Below are 15506 nucleotides of genomic sequence, written 5' to 3'. Positions count from 1 at the left end.
CAAAATTTCCTTTTTTTTTTTTTTTTTTTTTTTTTTCCTTTTTGTCTCTTTGTGACCGGCAACGGATCGCAACCCTCAGTGTCGCGCCTGTACCAGACCGGGACCGGCAACGGGATTGCAACCCTCAGTGTTGCCCCCGCACCTCGCTCAGCCAGTGAGCGGCCGGTCTGTATGTGGGATCCGAACCCTTGGCGGGAGCGCCGCCACGCTTCCCAAGCGGCGCACTATAGCAGTGCGCCACCGGGCTGGCCCTAAAAATTTCCTTCTTTTTAATGGCCAGCATAATGGTTTGAATGCTGCCTTCTGCCAGTTCTGACTTCCCAATAAGAATGTGGGGGAAAAAAGACACCTAAAAATGGCCCTATAATCAGTGGTGTTCTGGTAAATTCTTAATGATCAGCTCTATGATAGAAACAAATCCTGAGACATTTCCTGATTTCCATGCTCCTATGATGTCCAACTTCAGACTACCAACACGGTGTCACTGAATGAGGATTTGGGAAGAAATGTCTTAGCACACCACTGATAGAGTGAACTATTTGTTCCCTAAATTTGGATATAACATTTTACATATTTTACAGAATGCTTTTTCTTCACACCTGAACCTTTGAAGGTAACTTAAAGGTCTAAAATAAAATATGAATTTCTGTTTAGAATAATTCACACCAAAAACTAAAACAAAGCACTGATTTTTTTTCTTAAGAACGTGAGATTTATTTTATATAAGGTATATACAAAAGATTAATTTGTAATGTCTTATTAACAAGATAATCAATTTACAAGATAGAACATGGAAAATTTGGGGCATTCTAGGAAATTCCTTGGGAGTCTGGATAATAGTATCACTTCTTCTCGAAGCCTTTCCTGGATTCCCCTCTCTAACGTACCTTCAGTAAAATTAACCATTCCCTCTTTTGTGCTTCTATGTAGTCTATTCAGACTTCTATAGTGGTCCTATATCATTGCTTGTTTTCCCCCAGTTACTAAACTGTTAGCTAAGACCAGAAACTATGCATTATTCAGGTTATATCCCCAGCACTTAGTAAAGTATCTGACACATAGTAGGTACTTAATTAATATTGGTCCAATAAATTAAATATTAAAATAAACTCACATTTGGGTGAAAATTAAAGGCAACAATAGAAAACAAACCTAAAGAGATACTTACCATTTTATTCTGAAAAATTTTTCCACTTCTTGTTTTGCTTTCAGACACATCAAGTTCAGATGTTTTACTGACTAACTGCTCAACCTAGAAAAGGAAATAATTACACAAAACCATACAATCTAATAAAATCCTTTCATAATGTAATTAAACATAAAATTCAGGGTCTTGTTACGTTAAGTTAATGAAAACCAGTAATTTTGAGTTGGTTCATACTGTCACAAAATGCACGAAAGTGAAGATAGTGAAACTGACATTGTACACAATTGACCATTCACTAAACTGAGAAAGTCCCAAATGATCACAAGGCACTACCCTTCCAGAAGATAAGAACTTTAGTCCACTCACATTTGAGAAAGGGGCTGGGCAGAGAAAGGTGGACAATCAATCTTCAATCCCATTATTTCCAAGTTCATATTATCTAAGTCTGTTATGTCAGAATTTTACCATATATGGAAAACAAAATTAAACATGTTCTGCTCCATGGCAACAAAAATCTATTATTTACTCTATTTGTAAATACAAAGCAGCATGGAGTAAATAATTGCATAAGAGTCTATCTAGATCTGAAATTCTGAGATTCTACAAATAGTATTTAGTTTTATTACTAAACAAATCCAACAATAATATACTCAAAACATACAATTACCAGATTTTGTTAATAATAATAACTCTAAATACCTAGGTTTATTCTAAAAGATCTAGAACAAGAAAATCTGAGAAATAACTAAGTAAGCATATAAGCAACCATCTTTTGAAAAAACAAAAGAGAGATGGAACTATAAGGTTTCTACCTGAGAATGAGAAATTGAAAGATCTAGACTCTCTTTAGACCTCATCATTTCATCTTCCTCACAAACTAAAGTTGGTTCTGTAAAAAAAACAACAGAGAAGTTAAAACAGTATAAAACTGAACTGTACGTGAGTTAATCTACATTTTCATTAACTTCTTACCTCCAAGTTCAGAAGATCCAGGGTTTTTTTTCTGCTCTTCCATTTTAGTTTCAATGTCAAAATCATCCTGCATAATTATGTAAGGAAGAAAAATTGGACACATTTCAAAAAGAAATTAAAACAATTGGGTGGCAGTATTTATGAACAAGTTTGTTTTACGTGAAGGCTAAATATAATATAAAACTACAACTACCTTATGCTTGCTAGAAATAAAAACAGTTCTAGAATTATTATCATAAGGCAACTTATTTATCCAAAGTATAAAATACTATTTTTCTTTACTTTGCAGGGTTGCTCTAAGGACAAATGATAAAAATATACAACTTTCTCTACAAATACATGATAATTCTAAGAATCCTTAGATCTTCCTATTGTTTGAGGGCACTAAATTAGACATATGTGTTCACACAAGCTATCACTTCTTTTTTTTCTTTTCTTTTTTTTTTTTACAAAAGATGACTGGTAAGGGGATCCCAACCCTTGACTAGGTATTGTCAGCATCACGCTCTCCCAAGTGAGCCAACCAGCCATCCCTATATAGGGATCTGAACCCATGCCCTTGGTGTCATCAGCATCACACACTCCCAAGTGAGCCATAGGCCAGCCCTCAACCTACCACTTCTACAGCTCTGAAATTTCCTTTTTCTTTTTTCCTTTTTGTCTTTTTTCGTGACCGGTAACGGGATCGCAACCCTCGGTGTTGCGCCCGTACCGCGACCGGCAACGGGATCGCAACCCTCGGTGTCGCGCCCGCACCACGCTCAACCAGTGAGTGGACCGGTCTCTATAAGGGATCGAACCCTTGGTGGGAGGGTCGCCACGCTCCCAAGCGCTGCACTCTCCCGAGTGCGCCACCGGGCCGGCCCTACAGCTCTGGAATTTCTGTACAAATGTTAGAAACACCCTCAATCCGCCCCGATACTCTTCTGAGAATTAGGAAAGGATAAGCTCAGTCATGGTATGGCAGAAATAGTAACAGGGAAAATGTCTACATTATAATTATTGTTCCCTTTGTGACATATGTAAAAGAAATTTAAATATTTTAAAGAATGCTATAAAAATCCCAGGCATATTTGTTTATAAAGCAAGACTGGGATTTAGGTTTTAGGAAAAAGTTTTCATCTTTGACTGAATTGGCTAAAAATTGATTGAATTTTATATTTGTAAAGATGTGGCCACAGAGCCTAATTCAGAATAGTGAGCTTCTGTACATAAGTACAATGGTCATAATATAGAATAAAATGAGAAATAGAAAACAATAGAGGTGAGGTTAAAGGACCTAACGTTAACACTGAAAGATTAAAGATAAAGATATGATGATTTTTATATTTGCTGGGAGTGAGGCAACAACAAAAAAAGCTCTTTCATACTTCTATTCAGTCACTCAACCAATACTGAGAATGCACTGACTGCAAATGTAAGTGGTAGGCACAGGAGGATTAAAAAGACAAATAAGACAAATAAGTTCCTGCCTTCCAGGAACTTCCAGGCTGCTTTCCAGGCCATGGAGAAATTCAAGCACAGACTACATGAGCACTTAGTAGGAATGCTGTAGATAGGATTCCATCATTAGTTGTGGCAGTGGACTAGTTCAATGGTTTTCAAATTATGCCCTAGAGTTCCAAGGGTTTCCTCAGAGTCCACTATGATGGTAGATGAGGTGAGTGGCTGGGCCTCCAGGACCACTCCCTGCTTCAATTAGAAAAGTCGTGCTTTTGAGCTCTGAGCATAATGTTGTTTGGACCAAAGTAAAAGTTTTAAAACCACAGGGCAGGACTTTCTTTAAGGTCCCTTCCAAACTTGAGTCTATGATTATACTACTGTATTTATATAAATATTAATGAAAGCTATTGAAGTCTTCAGAATTGAGTCAATTGTTTTTTACTATTGTACTCTATGGCTCTTTAAATACACTCACACTTATATAACGCTCCTGTTCATCTTCTAGATCATTTTTATCCATCAGGATTTTCTGAAGTGGTGTTTTAAATTGTTTTGGTGATAGTATAGATGAATCAATATTTTCCATTCGTTCTTTTTCAGTGGTCACTTTTACTTTGAAGGTGTGAAAAGGTGTTGGGACTTCTCCCACATTTAAGTACATAGGCTCTCCTTCAAATATTACTCCTTCACAATCACCATCCTTAAAACCAGGAGGCTGGTAATCTGGGGGTGTAACTGCAAAAAAGTAAGTATAAACTGTGCTGTACATGAAATTGAAGAAAATATTATTATTATTATTATAAAAATACATGCAGATTCAATAAATTTCAAATAGTATAGAAGAGCATAAAATAAAAAGTAAAAATCCTTCTACTATTTCCAAGTCCTCATTTTATTTTACTTGGAGGTATCCTTTGTTTTCTTCACTTGACTGGCTGTATGACCTTGAGCAAATTATTTATCATCCCTGATTTGGTTTCCTCATCTGCAAAATGGGGAAAATAATAGTACCTATTTCACAGAGTCATTTCTGGATATTAAAATGAATTAAAGTGTTATAAAATTTTCAGAACAACACTAGCATATAATGAGTATTTCAAAAATGTTAGCTGCTGTTGTTGCTTTATGTTCTTGAAGACATTATGTATGTAATAAAATATATAATATTTAATATTTATATAGGCTTTAGGAAATATATATATATAATATATTATAATATATAATATATATATGATATATATATATAATATCACCTCTAAAAACATAAATGAGATCATACCGTTCTTTACCTAGTTGGGTTTTTTTTTTTCCTTTTTATCTTTTTTACTAACCAGTAACGGGATCGCAACCCTCAGTGTCACGCCCGTACCAGGGACCGGCAGCGGGATCGCAACCCTCAGTGTTGCACCCGCACCACGCTCAACCAGTGAGCGGGAACCAGTCTCCACATGGGATCCAAACCCTTGGCGGGAGCGCCGCCGCGCTCCCAAGCGGCACACTCTCCAGTGCGCCACCGGGCCAGCCCTACCTAGTTGTTTTTAACTTAATAATATCTCTTTAAATCATAAAAAAATATATATCTCTCGGATAACTTAGCACATTCTTTTAACAGCTTGCACAGTACTCTATATTATACAGATGCACTATAATTTATTTATTCAAGCCCCAATTAAGGACACTCAAGTTTTTTCCAGTTTGTTCCTATTTTAGCCAATGCTATAATGAAAATCCTTATAAATATGTAACTTTGCATATTTGTGCAACTATGTTCTCAAGATATTTTTCTAGCTATAGAATTTCTGGCTTAAAGAGAATGTACATTTAAAACTTTGATACTGACAAACTGTCCTCTAAAAATGTTGCACCTATATACATTCCCTCAAGAATGTATAAAAGCGGCTGCTTCCCCACACCCTTCCTAATAGTGGGTTTATAAGTTTACCAATCTCATAAGTGAGAACTGGTATCTCACTGTTTCATTTAATTATAAGTGAGGTTATACTTCACATGGGTATGTTCCTATCACTAGAAAAGTGTATATTTTAAATCCCATTTTTGCAAATCCTTCTTTTTCAAATATTGATATTAAATGTAAATTTTATAATTTCAAAATAAATATAACAATTTAGGTGCTAAAACATTTGGAATGAAAACCAATTGTTTCAATAATAATAAAACATGCAAGAAACAACTGAAACATGTATGTATTACAAATAGTACCTTCATCATAGTAAAAAAGTTTCATGGTCAAACAAACATCATTAGGTAAAGGTCCCAGATTTTGCATTAGAATATAAATCTTGCGAATGAGGAGAATACTCGCTTTCTTGGTGTCAGCAGATGACATGCTAGATTCATTGCTCTGGTTTTTACTGGAAGAGAATCACGTATTAATTTCTTTTATAAAACCTGTGGCCATAACTTCACATTCTAACTATTTAAATTTCTTATTCCTATTATAGCATTAAGTTGTTAAGTTGAAAGTTACTATAAAATGTGTTTTAATGTCATTATTATAAAAAGCTTAACTAATAATTTACATAAATTGAATTAATATGTATTTTATATAAGGTGTTTAAAGAAAACAAATGATAGATTTTAATTATATTTCTAATCACTCAGTTCTCTTTCTACAATTAAAAAACTATATAATTAGCCAAAGAATCCTGGCTTGAAGCTACTCCAAACCACCATTCCATTTTGCACAGCTACATTTTGATGGTTAATTGGGGATGTTTGAAGTTTCAAATTAATCCTGAAGTTTAACTACAGAGTATTAATACGAATAAGTGGTAACTTGTAATACAAAAAGAAAACTATAGAACAATACCTTATGAAGTCCATGATTGGTCCACCATCGGTGTACTTGAATTTAAATTGGTAACATTCTGAAATTGTCTTAAATAGAAAATATTGCAGTTATGTATCTATATACAGTACCGGCTGCCAGATAGCTCTATATTGCTTTTGTACAACTCTTAACATTCAGTCAGTACTTTTTTTGTCATGTTAATCCCTATTGGTCCAATGAAACTTTCAAGTCCTCATAGTCTATTCCCATGGACTTGGATTTGGAGCTTCAGTTTTGGAGAGATATTTATTCCCCCCTCATTGCAATGTATGTTATGTATACTAGATGGAAGGAACTCCTTAGCTTGCAGATAAAAAAGTCACCATTCCTCAGCTGAGTGTCTGAGCACAGGGCTTAAATCTTTTCTATATTGTAACTACAGGCAAGCCATTTTAAGCCTTCTATGTTTCAGTTTCTCTAGCTAAAAAAAGAGGTTGAAAACAGTATCTATTTCATTGGTGGTTGTGAATATTTACCAAATGGGATAAATTAAACAGAGTACTTTAAAAAGTTCCTGACATGCAGTAAACATTCAATAAATATTAGTACATTGGCAAGGTTGTTCATTTACTTATAGAAAAAATGCCCAACTGTAAACGTATAAAACTAAATGAACATTTTCAGAACAATCAGTTTTTTGAACAATCAACTAATTCATAGCCTTTGTCCAAATGATCTGCTTTGTCACCATGGACATACTTGTATATTAAGCATAAATTGTAGGTGTAGGTATTGGGAAAAAAGAGACATTCTCAGCCCTCCTGAAGCTCAAATACTTTTATTACTTTTTTACATTTCAGTGCTCACATAGGGATATGGATCAGAGCTCTCTCCATGTTTTTTAAATTGGTTTAAATCTGCTTCTCCATGACTGAGTGAAACATTATATTGCAACAGCTGTAGTGTAATGACAGAGCACCAAGATTATGAACTGGCTTTACTAGGTTCAAATACTTGTTCTGCCAGTTCTGCCACTGTAACCTTAGGCAAGAAACCTGTACCTAGATTTCTCAATCTGTAAAGTAGGAATGATAATGGAAGTTACCTCATGAAGGTTTTGGGTTTTTTTTTTTTTTTTTTTAAAGATGACCGGTAAGGGGATCTTAACCCTTGACTTGGTGTTGTCAGCACCACGCTCAGCCAGTGAGCGAACCGGCCATCCCTATGTGGGATCCGAACCCGTGGCCTTGGTGTTATCAGCACCACACTCTCCCGAGTGAGCCACGGGCCGGCCCCCGGTTTTGGGGGTTTTTGTGTTTTTTTGTTTGGTTTTTGGGGCAGCTGGCCAGTCCAAGGATCTGAACCCATGACCTTGGTATTATAAGGCTGTTCTCTAACCAACTGAGCTAACCGGCCAACCCCAACCTCATGAAGTTTGTGATGAGTAAATGACATAATGCACATAAAGCCCCAAAGAACAAAGCCTAATATAGAAAAAGCACTCAATAGATCTTTCCCTATTATTTCCTGTCTTTGGTTTTCCCTTTCTTTTCTTGTCCTCCCTTCTCCCCTTTAATTGTCAGATGAACAGGAGGATGTGGCTGGATTGGGATGAATGTTCAAAGGATGAGTTTCTTATTTTCCTCAAACTCCAAGCCCTTTCATAATTCTAGACAAAGAATATTGTAAAAAAAAAAAAAAAAACAGAAGTCAGGAGATTTAGGTTATTTCTAACAGCTTGTAAGCTTTGTGGCCTAGATCATCCACATAATCTCTCTTGTAATAAGTGTATTAAGCTGTTTAAAGACAACAGTACAAGCCCTGCCTTACCTCAGAAGAGTTTTATGAAGTTCAAATGTGAAAAAAAAAAAAATGAAAGTGCACTGACTGATTAAAGCGCAATTAAAAGCATAAGATATTATACTATAGTTTTATGTTATTTTTAGGTATTAGAGGCATTATGTTTCTTTACTAATTTAAGCACACTTACCTGAGGGTCTTCTGGATTGGTGTATACCTATTTAAAAATAATTTATAATTGAGTTATCTAAGACTAAGTATTCAAGAAGAATTAAATTGGATGTTTAGACTAAACTAATAAGTGAACTCAGCAAAACAAAATGACCTCCCAAAATATTAGTTTATTAACTTTTTCCCCATTGAATAGATCAGCTGTTTGAATAAAGTATCATAATTGTTTTAGTATAATTCAATAAAGCAAGGCCAAATTTGACAGTCTTTAAAAAAAGAACGTATAATTTAAAAATACTTACAGCTAGAACAACCATCCTTAGCTGAAATACAAGGAACAAAAATCTTAATTGTCTTCTTTAAAATATCAAAGAACAAAAATCTTAATTGTCTTCTTTTTCTTTGTCCTATTTCAACATGTAATCCTAATAACAAATAATCATTGCAGAAGACAGAACTTCTTTCAAGCCTTTAAGTCTTAGATATGTTTCCCTTCCCCAAAATATCTATCTCTATTTGACTTACTCATGGCTGAAATTCATGTCATCATTTTATTTTTTATTTATTTTATTTTTTAAAAGATGACCGGTAAGATCTTAACCCTTGACTTGGTGCTGTCAGCACCACGCTCACCCAGTGAGCTAACCGGCCATCCCTATTTGGGATCTGAACCTGTGGCCTTGGTGTTATCAGCACCACACTCTCCCAAGTGAGTCACAGGCCAGCCCCAGTCATCACTTTATTTTATTGCCTTAAGCAAACAGGACATTACTTCAGGTTACAAGGAAAATATATACTGTGAAGTAACACATTAAACCTTACCAATATGAGAACTGATTTTGAAAAGAGAAAAAGTAGACAGTTCGGGGTCCCATGCATTTAATAAAGGAAGGAGGCTTAGGAGACCATAGAAACAGAAAATTACAGGAAATCACTCAAGCAAGTGATCTGCCAAAAATCTAAGAATCGTTCTTGATTCTGATCTTTTCCTCATACTCTACAACTAATCCATCCATCCACAAATCCAATCAGTTCTACCACCAAATCTATCCTGAATCTCCTCCCCTGCTATCCTGGTCTAAGCCAGCATTATTTCTCAATAGTACTACAGTAATGGCCTAAGTGCTATTCTCCTTACTCTCAGTCTTATTCTTCTGTAGCAGGCAGAGTGATTTTTTAAATTTTTATTTATTTTTTTAAAGATGACCGGTAAGGGGATCTTAACCCTTGACTTGGTGTTGTCAGCACCATGCTCTGCCAAGTGAGCCAACCTGCCATCCGTATATAGGGATCTAAACCCGTGGCCTTGGTGTTATCAGCACCACACTCTCCCAAATGAGCCACGGGCCAGCCCCTGATTTTTTAAATTTTTAAATGTAAATCAAATGATATTACATTTCTACTTAAAACCTTCAAATGGCTCTTCTTTGCACCCAGAATAGAACCCGAACTCCTTACCTACACAGCACTGAATGATCTGGCTCTGTCAATCTCCCCACGCTCATCTCAAACCATTTTCCCGTACCACAAAATTGCATTCTGGTCACACTGGCTTTCCTTTTGTTCTTGGAACTCTCCAAATTCCCGTCCAACTCTTTGTATTTGCTGCTCTGCCAGGAATATTCTTTTCCAAAATCAATACCTGGCTGGCTTCTTCTCATTCAGGTATCAGCTTAAATGCCACTTCCTCAGAGAAGTTCCTCTGACCATATGGTCTAAATTTACCCCATCTCTCCATTTACCAAATACCCTTCCTAAAAATTTTAATGAAATTTAATGCTATTGGAAAGTATCTGATTTACTTGTTTATTGGCTGTTTCCGACTATAGAAGGAACCCTCTTTGTTTTGTTGACCACTGCTAGCTTACCCAGCTCCTACCTAGAAAATGTGCCTAGCACATAGCAGGCACTCAATATTTTCTATGCCTTAATGAGGAATGTTAGGCCATGGATAAAAATTCACCTTCTTTACAATTTTGCCTAGAGCTGGACTTTATACATAAAATTATGCTAAGAATGGAAAAAAAAGGCTTGTAGTCTATCATAAAACCATCTTAATTAAAATTTCACTAATTCAAAATTTGTGACAATTTAACATAGACTATATAAAAATTTAATTTTGAACCCTAATTAAGAAATAATTTATTAGATTATTAGTATAAGAAAGATTATAGAAGGCATGTGAAACTAATAAAGTATTTTTTCTTTTTTAAAGATGACCGGTAGGGGGATCTTAACCCTCGATTTGGTGTTGTCAGTACCATGCTCTCCAAAGTGAGCCACAGGCCGGCCCTATGAATGAAGTATTTTAAAGGACTTTTTAATTCATTAATTTTTTGTAAGTTAATATGAGTTATTAACACAAATGAGTGTTAATTAACCAAAACTAACTTGAAAATTTTATTTAGTATTAATTTCATTAGCTTTAAATGAGGAAAAGATAAGTCTTTAAAATATTCAAATGTTCATTCAGAGTTTTAATTAACTCATATTGGCCTATGTCTAAGTTAATTTAAATCAATGATTTACCATGTGGTAATTGTTGTTAGATTTGTAGAATATAAACTATAGAAAAAAAGAATAAAGAAATATTGAAAGACTTACATATTTTTTCTGTAAAGCATCATAACATCCTAGCATCCTAAAAAAAAATCAAGAATTCTTTTTTAGATTAAATGCATTTCCAGAAAATAGTTCTTTATAAATCTCCATATTACCTCATTACTATATAACACAAAAATTTCTTATTAAAGCTCTCTTCTTATTAACTAGCTTAAAACAAAACATAAAAGAACAATGTGGCAGAAATATAAAATGATGATAGTAGATGAAAGAAAAAATATAAAATATCTGACAGCTATTTGTGGAGACCAATAATAGGAAAATGAAGCCTGCTCATATGGAGCATGAAATAAAGGACAATTTTAACACAAAAATTCAATGACTTGCAAAAATGGTATCCAGTAGTAAACGGCAAATCACTTAGATCTGGTTAAACACTGGAAAGTATTCGAGGTACAAAAAAATGTGATTTAAGAAAAAAAATTTTTTCTATCTTTAGGTATTCTTTTACTTACCATTTTACTAACTGTGTAGATCCTGGACAATTTTTATCTTCTCTCAGAATTTTGACACAAAGATCTAAACACAAATATGATAAAATAAATACAGAGTTACTTAAGAACAGTAAACAATTAGAAATTTTAAATGAAGGATATTTTCTTCACCTGTCTATTACAGGTATATTAATAATGGCAATGAACTTCCAGATGATTGTTATTATTAAAGGAATTAAAGGAGAAAAGTTTATATAATAGTCTTTATCATTATCATAAAATGCTATCATAATGATTAGAATGCAAGTTGATAGTAGAAAAAATTTTCATTCTTAAAAATTATAGAATACATAAAATTAGATATAATGCTTTCATGCCATCATTATCCAAGAGTCTTAGAATATTTGCTATGGAACCTTATCCCAGTAAAATACTTGGGATATTGTAAAAGATGTTAACTGGCTATCAAAGACAAAAACGTTGCAAAGAAGCAATATGTAACAAAGTGGAAAGGACTGAGAGCATCTCTCAGCCTCAGGTTCCTTATTTGAAAAAGAGGGATAGTACCTATGAGTTAACAAGATATCATACATAACATAGTGCTAACCAAATTGCCCAGTATAGTCGGTGCACAATATTATACATATATTATATTCTAGGAAAAAAATTTTATTATAGTATAAACTGGCGGTATTATTTTTACTTCCCTGAAATAGCACAAGAACATAACATAACAGTGTTTTTATCGATATACTCTGTCATTATAAGCATAATGTCAGGTGAAATCATACTTGAGAAACTGAGGAAAACTTTTATAATTAAATGCTTTCAAAGGTATTGAATATACTTTTAAAAATACTAGATGTCCAACCAAAACCTGTACATGAACATGGCATTACTCATGGTAGTCAAAAAGAGGAAACAACCTAATGTTCATCAACTGATGAATGGATAAAGTACGATACAGCCATACATTGAAACATTATTCAGCAATGAAAAGGAATGAAGTACTAATTCATGCTACAACATGGAAGAACCTTGAAAACACTATGGTAAGTCAAAGAAGCCAGTCACAAAGGACCACATATTGTATGATTCCATTTCTATGATATGTCCACAGAACAGGTAAAGCCACAGAGACAGAAAGTAGATTTGCGGTTTCCTGCAACTGGCAAGGTTTGGGGTAAGTAGATAGAGAATGGGTATGGGGTGTCTTTTTGGGGTGATGAAAATGTTCTAAAATCGACTGTGGTGATGGTTGCACAACTCCGTGAATATATTAAAAATCACTGAATTGTGTACTTTTGAGTGAATTGTCAGATATGTGAATTATATTAATAAAGCTGCTGTTAAAAAAGAAAATTTCTAAGTCAAAAATTACAGTTTTAGAGCAAGGCAAAAATATTTATTTATTTTTTGCGGCTGGCTGGTAAGGGAATCCAAACTGACCTTGGTGTTACCAGCACCCTACTCTCCTAAGTGAGCTAATCAGCCAGCCCTCCAGAGCAAGCCTAAACAAAAATAACTTTATAAAAGAAAGTTTTAAATATTATATTACCATCTAGATATCTTGTTCCATAAGCACATTCTGGAAATATTCCTCTCAAATATGTGATGCAGGATACTGAAACTGCTAGAAGCCTCTTCACTAACACCAAAGATTGCTGCTCAGTTGATATCTTATTGGGAAATACCAATGCACTCTAAAATTCAAGGGAAATTAAAACAATTTAGAGTTATTAAAAATAGTTTCTCTGGACTTAAAGTAGATCCAATTTTGCATAAGCCTGGTACTCTTCTGAAGAATTCCTCCCCATATTGGTTAGTAATCCCCAGGGAGTCAGGATAGCTTCAAAGATGTGAGGGTGTTTCTAAGGTAAATGCCTAAAGCTAATGTGCAACAAGTGCTTAAGAAAGACTCTCCTTGCAGATAACTGTCTGTAAATGCACAATACATGGATTGATAACATGGACTTTTCTCTTTAATTACTGACTAGGTTTAATACAGATTAACTGCAATGCAAGATCCTATGCAAAGATGATAATTTTGTCTTTGTCTCTGGGTCACCAACATTCATTTTCTACAGGTAGATGACTATGAACAATAATTTCATCAAAGCAACAAAACAGCATTAATTAATACCTAATGTAAATTAAATTTGAGCCAGCAATTTAATGCAATGGATCAAACATCCAGTATAATTCTCCATTAATTCAAAATAATTTAGCAAATATCTTCATTTCTTAAAATATGGGAGTTTCCTGGTATGATTAAAGTCTCAAACAGCTGAGTTTAACTTTCAATTATAAAAACGAAGTAGTTGAGACTTCAAGAAACACTAAAATCAGCTAACTTAAAATATACAAAAATATAAGAAATCATACCATGGAAGTCCGCTGCAACTGTGCAGTGGCCATCTTCTTCTACTAAAGTATGTTCTTTAATTCAACCTTGTGATAACAGATAAAAGCTTTAACGTCAGATGTCATTTTTATCTCTAACATTCTAGCTTACTATGTACAAAGTTGGAAAGAATTTTATGTGACTAATTTTAAGATTTCTTCACTTAAAATGGAATCTTCAAAAACCTAGAGGTCCACATTGCTGTATAACTATTTTGAGTACGGTCCTAATTTTAAGCCATTTGACCAGCAAATCTCACATAAATGGGTTATTAAGAAACTCTTCAGAAGAACTTTTTAAGACGGCACAATCTTCCCATTTTTCTCCATCCAGCATTGACAACATTGCACAGGTAGGTTTTAGGTAATGAAAAAAGTGCCCCTAGCAAATACTTTTAAATCGTTTAATTTTTTTTTAAAAATTGAAGTTTCAAAATAACCGAGTCAGGTAACTTTCCTTGACTGAACTTTAGCATGGCTCTGGGTATAAATACTGTATACTCTATGGAACAGCCATAAATGGGCAACAGAAAATATTCTAGATTTTTGTGACCGATTCTAATTTCTTAATTATAATCTTGGTACACTGACGTAAGTTTCAATTTTTTGGTACCAATTTCACTTTAATCATACAATTCAACTAGAAGAACTCTCCAAATAGTCAAACTTCATAGAAGAGTCTGTAAACGATTAAATTTATCCTGATAAAGCCTATACTAGCCGCCAGTGTTAACCCTATCTGAAGAATCACTTGTGAAAAGTAAGTATACATTTTCCCCCAAACATTTCGCCATTAAGACCCTAAGAACTTAAAAGCAGGCGTGAGCTACAGAAAAAAGGTCCGAAAAAGAGATTAAAAAGTCCAAAAAAACCAACAAACCCACAAATATATTACGTAACATCTGAGGGGCTCACGCCGGAGACGAGAAGAGCTGCACTTTCTGGCACGAGCTTTGCCTGACGCGCATGCGCCTTCCTTCAACGGTCGCCCGCGGAAGCACGACAGTGGCCTTTTGACCCCCGGTCGAGATCACCTTTCCCGCCAAGAGCAGCGCAAGGCGCGCCGGGAACCCCAGATGCGGGAAGATTACAGCGCCATGTCTCAGAGAAAAAGCAGAGGGTCAATAGGGGAAGGTTAAGTAAGTGCATGTGCAAAGCCTTCCTGCAGTGATCAAAGTGTTCTCAGCCGCCATTTAATTCATCATATTAAATTCTGATTGTTTTCTGACTTTTGATTTTGTTATTGGATCTACCACATATTGTGTTCCCGCCTTTCAGTCTCCTGTGTTTTCAGGAAACCAGTTACTCTAGCAGTCTCCTACTTAGTAATACTACTGTTATGTCTGTGGGGACAATGGATAACTTTGAAAGTAATTTATGTCTCATTTAGAAACAAAATAATAAAATCAGAGCAGTAGATAGTTGAGATTATCCAGTAGTACAATATTCTTAGTTTACAAATTGTTACATATCCAAGTAAGTTATGTTAGTAGTGTAACATATAATTATTCATAAACCTTGATATATCTTCATTATGGGCAAGGAAACAGCCACCCCAAATATGAAAAGATTTGCCTGAAGTCATTCAATTAGGAGAGGAATGAAGACTAGAACCCTGTTTTCAAGATCAAAAATAGTCAAAATCTTGGTCTAATAATTATTTTGCTTTATCTTTTTCTCACATTTAAAGTTTACAAAGGGCTTTCCCATTCACTATCTTTTT

At 34.6% G+C, this 15506-nt stretch overlaps 1 protein-coding gene across 1 annotated transcript in view; it reads right to left on the bottom strand.

The window, feature by feature from the left end:
- Nucleotides 1-13826, bottom strand: part of LOC103600584 (HORMA domain-containing protein 1-like) — a 16403-nt gene extending 2577 nt beyond the window's left edge. Inside the window, exons 1-12 of the mRNA XM_008584876.1 lie at nucleotides 13766-13826; nucleotides 12939-13083; nucleotides 11402-11465; nucleotides 10929-10965; nucleotides 8627-8647; nucleotides 8344-8370; nucleotides 6393-6460; nucleotides 5783-5934; nucleotides 4038-4297; nucleotides 2120-2186; nucleotides 1960-2036; nucleotides 1169-1252 (exon numbers count right to left, since the gene is read on the bottom strand). Coding sequence (XP_008583098.1) covers nucleotides 1169-1252; nucleotides 1960-2036; nucleotides 2120-2186; nucleotides 4038-4297; nucleotides 5783-5934; nucleotides 6393-6460; nucleotides 8344-8370; nucleotides 8627-8647; nucleotides 10929-10965; nucleotides 11402-11465; nucleotides 12939-13083; nucleotides 13766-13798 — 1035 coding nt within the window. The 5' untranslated portion in view covers nucleotides 13799-13826. The remainder of the gene's footprint in view (nucleotides 1-1168; nucleotides 1253-1959; nucleotides 2037-2119; nucleotides 2187-4037; nucleotides 4298-5782; nucleotides 5935-6392; nucleotides 6461-8343; nucleotides 8371-8626; nucleotides 8648-10928; nucleotides 10966-11401; nucleotides 11466-12938; nucleotides 13084-13765) is intronic.
- Between the last annotated feature and the right edge of the window lie 1680 nt (nucleotides 13827-15506).

Source organism: Galeopterus variegatus, unplaced genomic scaffold (genome assembly GCF_000696425.1).
Source record: "Galeopterus variegatus unplaced genomic scaffold, G_variegatus-3.0.2 Scaffold103, whole genome shotgun sequence".
Lineage (NCBI taxonomy): Eukaryota > Metazoa > Chordata > Mammalia > Dermoptera > Cynocephalidae > Galeopterus > Galeopterus variegatus.
This window is presented reverse-complemented; position numbering and strand designations above follow the sequence as displayed.